The following is an 18,370-nucleotide window of genomic DNA, read 5'->3' on the forward strand; positions in this document are numbered from 1 at the left end:
CAGCGAAATAAGCCAGAAAGAAAAAGAAAAATACTGTATGGTCTCACTCATAGCAGGAATCTAGAAAACTTAAATAAGGGACCAGGAAAAAGAATAACTACAAGATAGAAAAATCAAAATCAACAAACAACTATGAACCAGAGACACACTTTGGGGGTGAGGGGCGGGGAAAGGAGGGATTGGGTCAAAATAAGGGGGTTGCAATTGTATGGGGAATATAAAAATTAAATTTAAAAAAAGAAATTAAAATTTAGGAAAAAAAAAGAACAAACAGGGAGGGGCAGGAGAGGAAGGACTAGAGTCAAAATAGGGGGGGTACAATTGTATGGGGAATAAAACCATAATGAAAATGCATACATTGTGCAAAGTTGAAAAATGATGTAAGAATTATATAAAATAAAATATTGAAAATAAAGAATAACAAACAGGGGTCCTCCCTGGTGCTGCAAGTGGTTAAGCACAGCACTGTGAAGCTGTATGTAGCCTGCGGTACAAGTTAGATCCCCAGTCAGCCAGGGAGCAACCCACATGGCGAGACAGACCTCTCCTGACTCGCCTGCTGCTCCCTCAGCAGTGTATTTCAGTCAGTCTGCCTGTTCTGTTCCCCACTCTGTCTCTGGTGATTCTCTCACCTCCCACACCTCTGGCCTGTGCCACAGTTTATGCATAAATAAATCTTTTTAAAAAATAGCATTAGGGCCTCCCCGGTGGCGCAGCAGTTGAGCGCTGGGTTGCGAAGCTGCCCACAGCCTCCGCGACGCCGGTTCGATCCCCGGCTGCTCCCCGGCCACCAGAGGAGGGTCCCACATGGCGCGCAGACCTCTCCTGCCGCCCGCTGCTCCCCTCAGCAGTGTACTTCGATCCTTCTGCCTGCTCTGCTCGCCGCTCTGGCTCTGGTGAATTCTCTCACCCTCCCGCGCTTCTGACTGTACCCAGTGCATGTGTAGACAAACAAACAAATAAATGAATAAATAAAAACATGCCTCTATAAAAAAAAATATATATATATATAAAAAAATAGCATTAAAAATGAATAACAGAAAAATACAGACACTTCCTATCATCATTTAATAAATTATTTTCTTTAAAAGCATATGTAGCAGAAAATCAATTTCTAAGGCACAGTAATTACCCTCATCCCACCCTCTAATTTGACTTGACATTCTCAAATTTAGAAAGGAAATCAGAGTATTAAAGTCAGCGAGCCAGAATTTTCCTTAATATAATAATGTCTCCAAATTTCCTTTAAAAGTTGATAGACAGCACCAAAACAGAACACAAAGAATACTCAGAAAAGAGGGTAGAAAATCAGATGAAAGAGCAGTACTGTAGATCACATCACATATTATAAATCTTTCTCTTTTCCTGGTGAAAAACTAGGGCTTTTGAAAGCATGAAAACTTACTCAACTGCGTTTTTCTAAATAGAAAAGGAAAAATTATTCTTTGGTTACTTAAAGGATGAGCGTGTAAAGAAAGGGAGAGCCAAGTTTCTGACAGGCAGGAAATTTATTGGGCTCCAGGATCGAGGTTCATGATGCCCCAGGGTCGGAGAAGTCATGCCCATTGGGGGATAAAGTCTAGTTTTTATAAGGTGGGGTCTGGCCTTGGAAGGAGGTGGAGTGAAGTTGCTTTTCAAAGAAGTTTTTTCTCTCAGAACTGGTTGTTCTTTCAACGCTGCTTATCAGGGCCCATGCAAACCAGGCAGAGCCGCTCCTGGGAAGCAGGTGGCAGCAGTTTCCTTTTTCTACCCCATCTCTGCCCAGGCCTTGACCTTACAGTTACCACCCACAGACATCTCCTGTGTGAGTGGGTCAACTCAAATTTCGAGAATCTCATTTTCTCTATAGAAGTGAAAAGAAAAACAGTTCACATATGGAGACCAGGGGAAAGGAAGTGTGTGGAGACTGTCAGGGAGGGTGATAAACTCAGGTACAATTCTTAGAGACTGTAACCCAGAAAATCCTGAAAGACATATAGTGATGACCTCACTACCCATGAGACTGCTTGGAAATTCACATCTCTCTCATCACCAGCAGGCATACACACATATGACAAGATTCTGAGTTAATATCCTCCCTCTTTTCGTAAAAATCCCCTCAGGTTCGCTCTGAGGTGAAGCGGCCGTCCGCAGAAGCTGGGGATTCCCCAAGCTCTTCCAGGTCCCTTATACCAAAGGCTTCAACTGGCAACAGAAGTGTCATCAGAGGAGATTTTTCTGATTGGCCAGAACCTGCTGGGGCAGAGTTTGGTTTGAACATTTCCTCTTCAGCTTGATTCTCACAATTATTCAACAACTCAAAAACAGCAGCTGCTGAGACCACTTTGAGAGGATGATGGTCCTATACAGAGCTCTGATTCTGGGGGCCCTCACTCTCACCATCGTAATGAGCCCCTGTGGAGGTGAAGACATTGTGGGTGAGTGTAGGTTTGAAGGGTGTGGGTACTGGGATTGGTAATAGGGACTTGGAGGGAAAAGGAAAGAGATTTGTTTAGAAATAGTAGAGGCTCTTCAAAGGCATTCTCAGTACTAAACAGGTCTAAAAAGTATGGTCATCTTTTCTTCAGGTAACCAGCATTCCAACCCACTCCTTATGCTACCTGTGCCATTGCAGGGTTCACCAAGGACATGTGCTGTACCTGACACTGGATCCAGTGAACATAGCCTGGGCTTTCTGACAGTCACTCATGACTGCCTCGAAGGGTAGGGATGCTTTTTTAGGGTGGGTATTTTGTCACCAAAAATTCATGGACTATTGTTCTCAATTTTTTTTTTGCCAATTTTTGAAATTTTCTGTCTATTTCTCCTGTAGTTGATCTTAGAGTACATAGTTTCATGAATTATGTATACCATTTAGATATAAAGAAGGGTGGCTTTTTCTTCATCTCAGATTTACATACTTCTCCACTACAGGAATGGCAGGGGAGGGGAGGGGGTGACCTTTAGGCAAGTCGTTTTACCACATGGTCTTCATTTAATTTCAGTTACTTATATGTTACCTTATAAATAATTAAATAAAATAGGTGTGTAGATCTGCTTTCTCATATATATATATATATATATATATATATATGTCAATGATCTTATTTTTAATTTGTGCCACAGGTATAGCTTAATTTTTTCTTTAATGAATAAGAAATATTTTTATTTTTAATTAAACTGAGAACTTTGCGTGGAAAAATTTGGTAATTAAGTTATACTGCATTGTCAGTCCAAATAGGCTGCCCTTCATCTTATCTAAAGGTCTTATAAGAGGAAGAATGGGCAGGCACAGTTTAATTATTTGGTCTCTTCTGCCTTCATTGTCCACCACTTTCCATCCTCTCCTCACACATATCTTTTTATCATCATCATTTTTTAAATTTTACATCTTTAGAATATAGAATTTCTGCGCCTCCCCTGGTGGTGCAGCGATTGAGCACTGGGCTGCAAAGCTGCCCAGCTGCCTGCAGACTCTGCAGCGCCAGTTAGGTCCCCGGCCCCCCGCGAGGGTCCCACATGGCGAAGCAGACCTCTCCTGCCTCACCCACTGCTCCCCTCAGCAGTGTGTTTCATCAGTCTGACTATTCTGCTCCCCGCTCTGGCTCTGGTGAATTCTCTCACCCTCTGCACTTCTGACTGTACCCAGTGCTTGTATAAATAAATAAATAAATAATCTTTTCTCTCCTCAAGTGTCTTCACACATTTCTTTATCCTAATTTCCTTCTAGGATCCATCCCTGGCTCTTTTCCCAGTTGCGTTATAGACATAGAGAATGCATTTATAAAATCCAAAGTAAAAAACTAAACTGTTCAAAGGGGAAGTGGAATAGAATGGTCTCTTCTTCAGCATATATTAACCTTGTCTGTTCCCATTCTAACTTTGGTGCTGGGATTTTCACCTGCTTCTCAAGAACACTTACCAATTTTGTTCTTTCAACATCACATTGGGCACAGTTAGTACATTGATACAGGGCCTGTGGTGCTTATAGGATTCCATGAAGACGTTTTAATATTTTTAATTTTAAAATTAGAAGAAAATATGAAATTTGAGGGTAGAATAAGATGTCTTACCTTTTAATCCAGCCTGGATTATATTTGTCTTTATACCAATATGGTTATAAAATATGATTTTTACTATTTTCATGGAGAAAGGGGACCACAAAGGCTAGAGTGCTTGGGGCTCGCAAGTCATAATGAGACTGTAGTCACTGCTGGTCCTGCTACTCATATGTTTCTGCTCCCTCTGTGACCATCATTCTTCCCCAGAACTTCTGTGATTCTCAAGACCAGAAGTTGACATTCAGTATACATTTTGAGCATACAGTGAACTTAGTATTAGGGATTCAAAAATGGCAAGACATGCTATCTGCTCCTGCCCCCACCACCCAAGAGAAGGGCTCAGACTAGTGATAGATAGAATATGTTGCAGAAAAGCAGAGGCCTCACTGGTGACACAGGGGTTAAAGTCTCAGTGTTATCAAGCTATTGCCAGCCACTGCTGCATGAGTTTAATTCCTGCCTGGCCAGGGAGCAACCCAAATGGCACAGAAGACCTTTCCTGCCTTGCCCGCTGCTCCCCTCAGCAGTGTATTCAGTAGATCGATGCCTGTTCTGCTCCCCACTCTGTCTCTGGTGAATCCTCTCACCCCACACACCTCTGGCCTGTACACCAGTTTTTGTAAGCATAAATAAATAAAAATAAATCTTTGGGGAAAAAAAAGAATATGTTACAGGAAAGCAGAAGAAGCATTGTGGAAACAGGACAGTGACTCTGCTGAAACTAAAACTATAAAAGTGAATTGGGTCAGTGGGCCCAGCACTGCTTATAGGACTTCATGGAGTCCTATAAGCACCACAGGCCCTGTATCAATCAATGATAATTTATGTATTCCTTCTTTCAATATGTTCTTAACTGTCAGCAGCCCAGGGCAAGTAGCAGATGAAGAGAACAACTGAACATATTTATGTTTGAAAAAGGAGTCAAGAAAACTCATTGCAAGGACAAGGAGGCTTAGTTGGGGGTCTTTTAACCAAAGGCATCATGCTGGGCAGGGAAGAGAGTGAGCCATGTGAGGAATAGACAAACTTGGAGAGCAGGACACTAGATGGACGGGTGGGAGGTCAAGATGTGGTAAAAAGCAGATTTAGAGAGAACTTTTGCTTAAATAAACATACTTCAAGGATGAATTGAAGGGGAATCCCAAAAGAAAATTTTACTGCTGGGAAAAAAATAGACCCTACAAAAACCAAGGAACATGACAGAATAACATGGCTTTTAAGTTGGTTGGCAGAAGAGATGTTTGTGGAGGAAGCTGGAGTGTAAGGCTGTGGATGTCCCCATCACAGAACTCACCAGAGTACACTGTGTTTGCTCCTTCATTCACCTGCTTCTCCCTATATTCAGTCAGCTACTGGCCAGCAGAGACCATGCTGATTTGTGCTTCACTCCTTGCCTCCCACAAAGTCTGACACTTTGTTGATTCCCCATAAATGAGAAATGAAGGAAGGAAATGGAAAAAAAAACTCATGTGTCTTGATAAAATCGTCCAGTCAGGCTCATTCGGGCAGTCATACTGTGTGGTTATATTTCTGCTTTAGCATCCTCAGGGCAGTACCTTGTCCATTCCAGGGAAAAGGCCATAGTTCTCAATGGATTTAAGTGTTGCATTAGGAGGGAAAAAAGGGAGATTTAGTAACCTCCTATAAGGAAAAAAGGAATGATGAACAACAGAAATCCATAATCTAATAAAGCTCTCAGTTTTTTTTTTATTTCATAAGGAATCATGTGCTCCTCTTTAAGGATCATACTGTTAACAAAACAGACCTGAGAAGAGCACTGTTTACATTTTGTATACTTTATACTAGTATTGCTGTCCTTGTCACATTCTTTCTTATACTCTATAAATAAAGGAAATGCTTTAAAAATTATAATATCCTGTTTACTTTTCCTTGGTTAAAAAAAAAAAGAAGGAATTCTTGTGTAGAAAATGAGATCTGAACCAGTCCTGAGGGGAATGGGCCCATCAGCATTTTAATTGATTAAACAGTAAAATGAAAGAGAAAACTTATGAATTAGAAGTAAACATAATCTCTGGGGGGAAAAGCTAAAACCATGATAATTTATTCATTCCTTCTTTCATACCATTACAATCCTCATCATACACATACTGTGTAGTAGGAACTGAAGCAGGCACACAGGGAATAGCAGTGAGCAAGGCCTGTGGGGTTCTGCCCTCATGAGGAATACTTCTAGTGGAAAGACAGGCAAGATTCTAACTGGACAATATCAACACTAAAGAAACAGGTGCTGGGAATTTTGTCTAGAGATTTAGACAAAGATGGAACCCACGATATTGAAAAGTCAGTGTCTCATGTCACTTTAATAATTAATAAAATTCTTTTCTCTGTGTTTTTCACCTTCCTATTCCTCAACCTCACTTGTCAGCTGATCACGTGGGCATCTACGGCACAAATGTCTACCAGTCTTATGGTCCCTTTGGCCAGTACACCCAAGAATTTGATCAAGATGAGATGTTCTACGTGGACCTGAAGAAGAAAGAGACTGTGTGGCGGTGGCCAGAGTTTAGCAAATTTGCAAGTTTTGACCCACAGGGTGCACTGACAAACATGGCTATAGTAAAACGCAGCTTGGACATCCTGACTAAACGTTACAACTCTACTGACGCTACCAATGGTATGTGTCTCCTTTCTGCCTGTCTCTGATGACTATACCCTTTCATACAAGGCCTTACTCCCTACTTCCCTAGAGATAGATAATCATTCACTGCTGTATAAAATTCTCTCCTTTTCACAGAGTCCCAAGATATTCACATAGTAATTACTAAACGCTCATTCTCTCCCATCTCACAAACCACGTATTTCCATGTATTAAAAGGATTATTACTACTATAACACAATCCTTGATCTTTTAAAAAGGAATCCCAAGACCTCTTATCCTAACAAATGCACACCCAGAGGGAAGGGCACAGGGTAAAGCACAGGCCATGTAATATAGCATTTCCCAAGCGAAGGGAAACCGCTCTTCCATTCTCACATGGGGAAACAGTAGTGGGAGGAGTTCTCCAGTTTGCAGTGCAGAACCTCAGGCAGAGCTATTTGCAATTCATACCAGTCTGTTTCCTCACCACAGAGGTTCCTGAGGTGACTGTGTTCCCCAAGTCTCCTGTGATGCTGGCTCAGCCCAACATCCTCATCTGTTTTGTGGACAACATCTTCCCACCTGAGATCAACATCTCATGGTTGGTCAATGGGTGTTCAGTCACAGAGGGTGTGTCCGAGACCAGCTTCCTCCCCAAGAGTGATCATTCCTTCTCCAAGACAAGTTACCTCACCTTCATCCCTTCTGATGATGATGTTATTGACTGCAAGGTGGAGCACTGGGGCCTGGAGAAGCCACTCCTGAAACACTGGGGTATGAGTTTTTCCCCCTTTGGTACCTTCTCTTCTCTGTCAAGTTCAGAACATTCTGCCTCTTAGCCCATAAATCTAGTGTCCCAAAGCTTTTTACACACTTAAAGGATATTAATGATTGACTTCACCATTTTCCTTAGACAGAACCAAAGACTGGTTCCCTCAGTCTTTGTAGAACCAACACAACCACTCCATCCCACAACCACAAGCATGTACATGAATCAACACTCTATATTCTGACCCACAATTTCATTTCACAGAACCTGAAATTCCATCCCCTGTGTCAGAGCTGACAGAGACTGTGGTCTGTGCCCTTGGGTTGACCATGGGTCTCGTGGGCATCATGGTGGGAACCATCCTCATCATCCAAGGCCTGCGCTCAGGTGGAGCCTCCAGACACCAAGGACCCTTGTGAGTCACACCCTAGAAGGTAAGACTGAAAGCCAGAGTCACAGTAAGAGGAAGAAAGTAGGAGGAGGTTGTGGACTCAAATGTGTTTGAAAAGTTGGAGAACTGGGAAAGGGCATGATGATGATGGCATAATTATGGCACAGGAACCCATCTGAATTTGTTGATCTCATGTCTGTCTTATTGCAGGTGCACTGCCCATCTAACAAGAGAGGAGAATGAGCATGTTAGATGACCATGAACTATTTTCTGCATAGTTCATCATATTTCCTTTCTCCTCCAACACTCCTCTCACCTCTTCTATGGGGCTTAAGATACTATCCCTTGGGCCTCCCGGTGGCACAGCAGTTGAGCACTGGGTTGCGAAGCTCCCCGCAGCCTCAGGCGCCGCTTCGATCACCGGCTGCTCCCCGGCCACCGGAGGAGGGTCCCACATGGCGCGCAGACCTCTCCTGCCTCCGCTGCTCCCCTCAGCAGTGTGCTTTGGTCCTTCTGCCTGCTCTGCTCCCCGCTCTGACTCTGGTGAATTTTCTCACCTTCCCGCGCTTCTGACTGTACCCAGTGCTTGTATAAATAAATAAATAAATCTTAAAAAAAAAAAAAAAAAAGATACTATCCTTTGATAGCCCACATACCCCTCAGAGTTCTCCCTCACTACCTGGGTTTTATTTTTTCTATTCTCAGTTGTTATCTACTATGGGATCCCTGGGATATTCAACCCAGTACCTAATCCTAAGTGATCCAGATCCAATATCTCCATGGAAGCAATAAATCCCTCTTTGTGTGGTCTTTACTTGAATGTTTTCTTACCTTTCATCTCAGGACTGACTGATTAAATGATCCTTATGCTTCAGGATCATTTAATTTCATTTTCTAAATCATATTTTATGCCCAGCAGCACAGAAACAACCAAATGGCAACTGATATTTTAATATGTAGCTGAGGTTTATATTTCAATCCTTCTTGGGTTCACACTGTTGACCACCACACCCACTCACCTAATTCAGACATCAATGAAGATAAAATATACATTTTCCCATCATGTACATTTATTATAGTAGAAAAATCAAAAACCATGAAATAAATATTTTCTCATTTTATTACAGGTTTTTAAAGTTATGACAGAAATGTTAGAATTTTGAATCTCAAAAGTACCAAAGTCTGAATTTCTTCCACAAACTTTAGATTTGTTAAGAACAAATGAGCATAATAGAAGTTTCCCTCTCCTCACACTTAAGATAAAAATTTTAGGCAGGAAAAGAAATGAAGTCACTTAGGAGAACTTCAAAATGAGACAAATACATAGATATCTATGAAGGCGCAAATACTTAGTTCTCACATACAGTTAATAATAGTGGGAAAAGGAATAGAGCAGAAAACACAGATATATTTAAGGTCCCTAAAACATAAATATAGTTTGCCTGACCTTCAAGATGAACTCCTCCTAGGTTAACCACCCAGACTTTCCTGTGCCACCAGGGCATGTCAGAGATAGTACAGTGAATATGGCTGCGGGGTGTCCCTAGGCAGAATAGACTAAATCAGGATCCCTATGTCCCCATGCATCCCAGCTTGGGCAACAGCAAAATATCCCAGTATTTATACCTCTCACTTCTTGCTAAGGAAGGTTGACCCTATTATAGAGACTCTCAGGAGGAACAACCAGTTAAAATAATTCAATAATGACTATGAGTGCTGCATCCTCCTATAAATTCACTGCCTCCTAGTAGAAACCACTGCAGAGGAAATGCATCAACAGCTGGGATTCACTGGCTTTCCTGAGTGTGTCTAAAACCTCAATCTTGGGCCTCCCCGGTGGTGCAGCGGTTGAGTGCTGGGTTGCGAAGCTGCCCGTAGCCTCTGCGGCACCGGTTCGATCCCTGGCTGCTCCCCAGCCACGGGAGGAGGGTCCCACATGACACACAGACCTCTCCTGCCGCCAGCTGCTCCCCTCAGCAGTGTGCTTCGATCCTTCTGCCTGCTCTGCTCCCTGCTCTGGCTCTGGTGAATTCTCTCACCCTCCCACGCTTCTGACTTTACCCAGTGCTTGTATAAATAAATAAATAAATCTTAAAAATAAAATAAAATAAAACCTCAGTCTTAAGAGTTTATGTGACTTGACATGCAGTTATCTTGCCCTTTGAAACATTTTGAGTCATATTTTCTCACTCATAATGTGAAGGTAATGATACATTCTTTGCAGAGCAAATTTCCTTGCAGAATTTAAATAACCTTATTATATAGGCAGTGACTTAAACTATATAAAAATATATAAGAAAATAGTTAGTTATATATGTAATTAATTTATGAAAAAGAATGGATTGATAGTATATGAAAAACACTTCAATTTTTCTGAGCCCTTTAATGACTCAAACATAGAACAATGCATGAATTTCTTCTCGTATATCAATTTTCCAGATCAGAGAATCTGAAATTGGGCTAAGCTAAGAAAATAGATAGGGTCTAGTAGTCAGCAACATATCATCAGTGTAAGGGCTACTAAGAGAACTCTTAGAGAAAGAAGCCGTAATATTTAATTTTGAGTTTTTACTCTTCAATAAAAATATGAGCCCTCTTATGGCACATAATTTTTAGACAAGATGTGCTATATGCAACAGATCTTTGTTCATGTTTACTTTGGGGAGGAGGTAGAGAATATTTAAGGAGAAAAAGCTACCTGTGAGGTAGAAGTAAGAAAATAATTAAAAATTCAGACTAGGTGATCATGAAAATGTAGGTAACAAAATACAGAGGATTTTTAGGATGATTCAACTCTGTATGACACTATAATGGTAGATACTTTAAAAGAGAACCCTAATGTAAACTCTGAACCTTGAGTGGTGATGACATTTCAATGTAGGTTCATTGGTTGTAATAAATGTGCTACACTGATAGGAGGCATTGACAGCAGGAAGGCTATACATGATGGCGGTAAGAATATATGTGAAATCCCCGTATCTTCTGCTCAGTTTTGCTATGAACTTGAAATAGCTCTAACATAAAGTGTATTTAAAAAAAATAAAATAAGTGAAATTGTGAACAGATATGATCCCAATTGTAAAAAAATTAAATTTCAGAATAAAGACTTTGGCAATAGGACTTTGAATAAATTTTATGTAAATTTCAATAATTCATGAAGAGCACAGCAATTTAGATGTGACACATGTGTGTTAATGAAATAGGATGATTATATTAATGGCATTATTGAGGGGCTACACCTTGACAGACTGGGACCCCAGGAGATATAACAGAGGTGGAAGGGAGAGTCAACAGCAGGGAAGAAAATCATAACACTATATTGAAAATCACCATTCAATCTATGTTAGGACATCAGGCAAGGCTGACCAATCAAGAAGCTTCACAACCACTGCAGCTCATACCTTAGATCCAAAACATGAGCATAACTATAAAAACCTTGATGTTATTTTCACCAACAGCAATCCCTTTTGGGAAGCCTCCTTCTTGGGAGCTATTTTGCTTCTCATCTGTCCTTGCATAAATCTCCTCAGGCCTGCTCCCTACTGGCAGGAGACAGCTTGTTTCTTTAACCCTTGTGGCTTTGCTCCCTGGAGCTGGCCTGTTCCTTTAAATGAACTTCCTTTGGCTTGCTTGCTGTTGTGTGTTTGTGGTGTTTCAATTCTTTGTTACTGTGGAGGTTCCCAGTTAGCCACAGCACATATCATGACCAGTGTCCTAGAAATAATAACCCAATGCTAACCTACATATATTTCTTTCTCACTTAGAAAAACGAATTTAATGGTAGTTGCATCTTAGTAAAGGAATTCATTCATAAAGATTTCATAAAAATTATAAAAAAAGAATTAAAATTAACTTTAAAAAAAATATAATTTCACTGTATCAGCTAAATTAAAAGCAGGCTCACTGTATGGCATTACTCTAAGTGAAACTGTGTATCAGTCAGTCCTCATTAATTTAATTTATCTTCTAAAAAAGTTCCTTGAAAATATACTTCAATTATTTCAGACTGTGTGAATAAAGTCTGACTTTATTAACAGTTAGTATAATACTATTTAAAAGTTGTATTTGAAAAATCACACTTCTTCAGCAAATAATTTATAAAAAAGAATAGAGGACTGCAAAACCACATCTTTTAAAAACTGAAGAAAAATATCAACCAAATACTAAGCTTTGTCTGGATGTATATTTAAATAAAACACCAACTAAAAACTTATTGTGTGACACCAACAGAAAAATTAAACATTGCGGCATTAAGAAATTATTTACCTAATTCTAGGTGTACTGATGACATTGCTATGTTTCTAAAAATTCATTATATTTTAGATATTCATAATAAAATGAAATCACATTATTTCTAAATCACATTATTAAATGAAACATATATTTCTAAATCATATTATTTCTAAGATTATCTTCAAAATACTCCCGTATGTATATAGTATTAAGTGAATGAGTTTACAAAATTGTCTATGAATTGATCCTTGTTAGAGCTGAACTTCTCATACTTAGTACTATTCTCTGTACTACATATATAGCTGAAATTTTCCATAATGCAAATATTTTTAAGCATTCAAGGATAGCCAAAAGGATAAATAGGTAAAGACACATTCAGAAATGTAACCCTAAGGAATATGTAATGTACGTAACAAGTAATAACATCAAAGGAAAGCAGAGTAATGCTCAATTTATTTTTGGCTGACCTGAACCCCAAACTTTGTTATTCTATTTACTAATTTAATCAATAATGCAAAAATGGTCATTGAGTACCAGTGTTGTGATATACCATACTATTTTCTGAATGTATTAAAATAATGTGAAGGCAGATACATACATTGTCTTCAAAAAACTCACACTCTAGTGGGAGAAAATATACACATATGAAATATTTCTATGACACATAATTACAAACTCTGAAGAATTTAAAAAGAATAAGAACAAGGTAATGAAAATGAATATTATACAGGAATCAGGTATAATTTGGTGAATTTAGAGGAAACTTGCATAAGTGTGAGAGGAAATAAGATCCTGTATAGTAAGAGAAGAGCAAGGTTACAGAGGACAGATCAAATGTTTGAAAAAATCTTGCAATATGAAAAAGAAAAAATAAAAATTACCAGATTTAGTAGAGGAAGTTCATGTAACAGAAAACAAGAAATTTATAATCTTTCTAATTAAAATTCTCAGTGAAAAGATATTGCTCCTATAAAGGTATAAATAGGAGACTAAAAAGTGGAAAAATAATAATATTATAATTGAATTAAGAAAATGTCCCTGAGATTAAAAAAGAACAAAGAAATTTAATACATGGTAGAAAAGAAAACACAGAAAATAGACCAAGGATGCCCAACATTAAGTAACAGAGCTATAGAAACAGAAAATGAAGGGGGAAAATTACCAAAATAAATAAAAGAACATTTATACATATATAAAGAACTTAATTCTCTTTTTTTAATTGGTGAACTGTCTTTGATGAAATATTATCAGGATATATTGGATAACATCCAGTAACTATTTGACAACCATTGTATTAAAAAGTGAAAAGAAATTTGTCACATAAAACTTTTCTAGCTTGAATAGGAAGACTGTATTTCAAATAAATTCTGCCATAGGAAAAATAGAACCTGTTGTTATTCCTGGCCCAACAAGAGATAGAGAGCATCTTCAGATTTACATTTATTAATATAGTCTCCTGACACCTCTATTATAATACTTCAATTAATCACCAGATGTAGGGATTTCATCTAAAGTCTGAAAAAAATTACATTGGTGACACTACAACCTTATTTGTCAAGTTGGCAATCCAAATTCCCTTCCTATATTTTAATTGAGATGACAATAGTTTACAATGTTACATGATTAAAGGGTGAAGGTTCACACCAGACAATGTAACTTACTACACCAAGATCAACATTAAAGCCCAAATAATTCTCCACCATAGTCTATTGGGCCCACTTCCCGCTCTTTGCTAACTAAACTTATCCATCCCTCTGGTAGACTCAATTTATATAACAGATTTCTAGGATTTATTCTGGTTTAGTTTGTCTGTTTCTTGGTTTAGTTTTCTTATATTCCACATGCAAGTGAAATCATCCAGTATTTATTTTTCTGCTTTTTATTTTGTGTAGCATAATCCTTTCCAGTTTCATCATTATTATTAGAAATGGCAAGATTTCATCTTTCTTTAATAGTTGAGTTATATTCCAGTATGTGGAATCAATTTCTTTATCTATCCAATGTGTTGGTACATGTAGTTGTTCCAATACTTGGCTATTGTAAATGGTGCAACAATAAACAAAGGAGTGCATTATCCCTTTCTGCACTTTTAAGGAGTACAATCTCATAGGAGAGGAATATGGTAGTTTTATATTAATAATTTGAGAAACACTTTTTCTCATAGAGTGGAACCAGTCTGCATATCCACCAATAGTGTATAAAATCTCCTGTTACTTCACCACCGATACCTGTTGATTCTGGCTTGTTGAGATGAACCATCTCATAGGAATGAGAAAAACCAATCCAATACCAAGAAATCTAACTGTATAAATGATAGTATCAGAGGGCAGAAGGAGATTGGTAAGCAAAAAGCTTAGGGGACACAATGGACTGTGGAGTACTGTGGGTGTCTTGGTGGTAGATGATGTGTGTCAGAGTACATCTGAAGAGGTGTGATGCTATACCTTTGAATTTTACATAGTGTGGTAAACCAATGTTACTTCAATGAAAAAAATAAATAAATAAAAACCAGAATTAAATAAACTAAGTTGTATCAAAAATAATTAAATACCTAGGAATAAACACAGCAAAAGAGGTAAAAGCACCATACAAAGAAAACTATTCCTTGTTGAAAGAAATGAAAGGCACCAAATATGGAAAGATAATCAAATCTCATGGACTAGAAGAATTAAAATTTAAAATGACAATTTTACCAAAGCAATATACAGATTCAATGCAATTCTCATTAAAGTTTCAATGATACTCTTCAAAAAAATGGAACATTAATGAAATTTATATGAAATACCCAAATAGTCATAGAAAAACTGACAAAATAGAATGGAGATATCACACTCTCAACTTTAAGTTATTCTACAAGTTTATTGTATTCAAAACAGTACTCAAAGTTTATTGTACTTGAATAAAAATAGACACTGTCAGATAGAACTGAATTGACAGCCCAGAAATAAAGACACATTTATATGGACAGTTAACCTACGACAAAGGAGCCAGAATATAAAATGACGGAAAGGTTCTTCAAAGCAAGAAAACTGATAGCCATATACAGGGAAAAAAAAAAAAAAGAAAGAAAGAAATTACTTCCAAGACTGAACCAGAGCAAAAGACAATCAAAGCATTCCAATTTACAAGTGCAAATTTTGAAAAATTGATAAAATGTCACCAAAACAACAAAACACCAGGATTGGATGAATTCTCCAGTAAAGGAGGTGAAGGACAAATACATGGAAAACTATAAGACTGTTAAAACACAAGAAATGGAAAGATATTCTCTGCTTATGGACTGGAATAATAAACATCATTAAAATTGTCACATTACCTAAAGCAATTTATAGATTCAACACAATACATATGACAATACCAATGACTTTTTTCAAGACATGGAACAATTATAAAATGTATATGGAAACCAGAAAGGCCCTGAATAGCCAAAACCATCCTTTAAAAAGTAATAATGGAAATCCCATATGATCCAGCAATACCTCTGCTAGGTATATTCTCACCAACCCAGAGAATATGAAAAGATTTATGTGCTCATGTTCATAGCAGCACTTTCTACGATTGCTAAGTCATGGACCCAACCTAAGTGTCCATCAACAGATGATTGGATCAAGAAATTGTGGAATATATACTCAACAGAATACTATTCAGCTATTTTTAAAGATGAAATAATGCCTTTGTAAACAAAATGAATACATTGAGGTGATTTTACTAAGTGAAATAAATCAGAAAGTGAAATACAGGTATTGGATGATTTCACATATCTGTGTGATATAAATAACAAAAACCAAAAAAAAAAAAAATACTGTCAAAGTATAGCAAAAACAATTCTTAGACTTTGTGAAAAATATTAATTATCAGAGGAAAAAAGAGAAGGAGAAGGAAATAGGGTAAAGAATAAGATAGGTTATTAGGACAGGAGGTTTGGTGGAGGATGAGTGAAGCGTGTGTACATATGAAGTAGTATAAATGTAGCCTCAAAGTTATATAGATATGTAAACTACAGGCAAAATAATGAAAAGGAAAACATAAAGAAAAAATGAATAGCTATAAAATAGAAACTAGACCACTATCTCATATTATGCATGAAAAGTAACTAAAAATACATTAAAAACTTGGAAATAAGTCCTGGAACCATAAAATACATAAAAGAATACATAGACAAGACACTCATGACATTGCATCAGTCATGTCTTTGGAGCCTCAACACCAACAGCAAAAGAAACAAAAGCAAAAATAAACAAATGGAACTATATCAAAGTAAAATGATTCTTCTCAGAATAAGAAACTCATTAAAACAAAAAAGGCACACTACAGAATGGGAAAAAATATTTGTATATCATAGATCTAAAAAAAGGCTAATAGCCAATATCTACAAAGCACTCAGACAACTCAACAAGAAAACAAATAACCCAATCAAAGAAGTGGACAGAAGAAATAAATAAACACTTCCCCAAAGAAGACAGAGAGTCAACAGGCATATGAAAAAAAAATCTCATTATTACTTATCATCAGGGAATTGCAATTCAAAATTACAAGATACTGGGAGACTGGGATCAACATGTTGGTGAGGAAACACTGCGAGTAAGACCTCCCATAAAAAAAAAAAAAAGTTAATAAGGAGGAAAAGCAGCAGGTCCCTGTGAGAACTGGGACATGGAAGACAAACGGGCACCTCTGGCAAACTGCCTGAAGAAGAAAATTGCCATAAAATAGGACTAGAAGGAAGGAAAGCTCAGAACCCTACTACCCTCCCCCACCCACAAAGTCAGCACTCTCCCACCAACAGAAAGGAGGGGGAAAAAAAAAACTGAAAAAAAACAACCAACAAGAACAAACTATGCATCAAGCAGGACTATGAGTGGAAAGAAACTATTTCAGCCACAGCACCCTGTGAACTGGAACTGTGGAGAACCAGGCAAGAATCTCTACAGAGGTTAGCAAACAGCTCCAGGTGCCATTAGAGAAAAACAAAGACTCCCAGGAGACCTACAAATAGCCCAAGGCCAGCCAGTAAATTTGTGCAGAAAAGCAGCACTCTTGAAAAGCATACCCAATCCCTGCTGCCCAGGTCCCAGCGCCTGCAACCTAGGCTTGCAGGGAGACCTAGGCTTGTTGGGAGACACGCAGGAACCCTCATTGAGGTGAATGTCCCTCACAGAGTAATCAGAAACCAGGCACCTGGATACCAGAGCGGAGTGCAAAAGGCACCATTTCTGCGGACACTGAATTGGGCTACAGCCTGCATCCTGGAACTGAGGGCTTTGAAACTGAGACCCAGGGCATGAAATTCGGGGCATGGGATCCCCACAAAGGTGAGGCACAGGGCAGACACAGCACCCCCAGGCCTTTGAGGCGCTCCACGCCACTCCCACTCTGTTCCCCTAGAACCCATGGAGTGAAAAAACAGTTCCCGAAGGACACTAGGAAAGATCCTTGGTGCCACCTAGCGACCACAAAAAAAAAATCACCAGCACCCTATAGTTGGAAACCAGGGATCCCAAAAACACATTCAGGAGCTGAGAGAGGGTGGGCCCCTCAAATGGTGGTAAGAAAGGAAATAAGGCTTGGAGCAAGACCCCATCCTGGAACTGAGAGCCAGGCACAGGATCTGGGGTGTGGGACGCACCATAGCAGTGGACACTGCACAGGGTGACAGCCAGCGTTTTGGATCTGATAGCCCTTGAACTGAGACCTAGAGTGCAGACTTCAGGGCGCTGGATCCAAACAGCTGCGGGCACAATACCGGGTGAACACGGAGCAGACACAGCACCCAGCTTGAATAAGAGGCCCTGTGTTGAGGTGCTCCCCTCCGCCCATCCTCCACTACTCAGAGAACCACTGGGAAAAAGCAGAGGTTAGCAAGTACAGTCTCTGGTGCCAGCTCATGACCATAAATAAATCACAAACTAGCTGATTATTACCTGTTGGAATTGAGTAAATACAGAGGGAGGGAACTGTAAGGGACAGTGCCCACCAACACAGCATCAACACCCTGGTGGAGTTTTGGCCTAACAGTGCTGGTCTCAGTCTGGTAAACAGTTTCCAACACCCCTTAAGGAGCACTCCAAAGAGATCCCCGCCAACACCAGTAGCAAAATGTCCCAACGCATAGAACTAACTAGAAAGCAAACAACAGGTAGAAGAGAAAATATAAATAGCCAAGCAAGGCCCACAGGAGGACACACCACAAAAAGAAATACAGTCACCAGAGCTCAACAATGCCACAGAAAAACTTCTCGGCCTATCAGATAGAGAATTAATAATCATCCTGATTAAAAAGCAGAAAGAAAATGAAAAGGAAAAAAATGATTTGAGACAAATAATCACTGAGCTGAAAA

The 18,370-nt window shown here is 38.9% G+C and overlaps 1 protein-coding gene across 1 annotated transcript; it reads left to right on the forward strand.

Moving 5' to 3' along the window:
* The first annotated feature begins 2,285 nt into the window (after positions 1–2,285).
* LOC119252317 (SLA class II histocompatibility antigen, DQ haplotype D alpha chain-like) lies at positions 2,286–8,141 on the forward strand. The gene is made up of 5 exons (XM_037519489.2): positions 2,286–2,417; positions 6,427–6,675; positions 7,132–7,413; positions 7,673–7,842; positions 8,010–8,141. Exons 1-4 carry the CDS (start codon positions 2,333–2,335, stop codon positions 7,825–7,827), a joined length of 771 nt encoding a protein of 256 aa, XP_037375386.1. The 5' UTR covers positions 2,286–2,332; the 3' UTR covers positions 7,828–7,842; positions 8,010–8,141.
* Positions 8,142–18,370: the final 10,229 nt, after the last annotated feature.

This window comes from Talpa occidentalis, unplaced genomic scaffold, assembly GCF_014898055.3.
Source record: "Talpa occidentalis isolate TD23 unplaced genomic scaffold, MPIMG_talOcc4v2.1 talOcc4.2, whole genome shotgun sequence".
Lineage (NCBI taxonomy): Eukaryota > Metazoa > Chordata > Mammalia > Eulipotyphla > Talpidae > Talpa > Talpa occidentalis.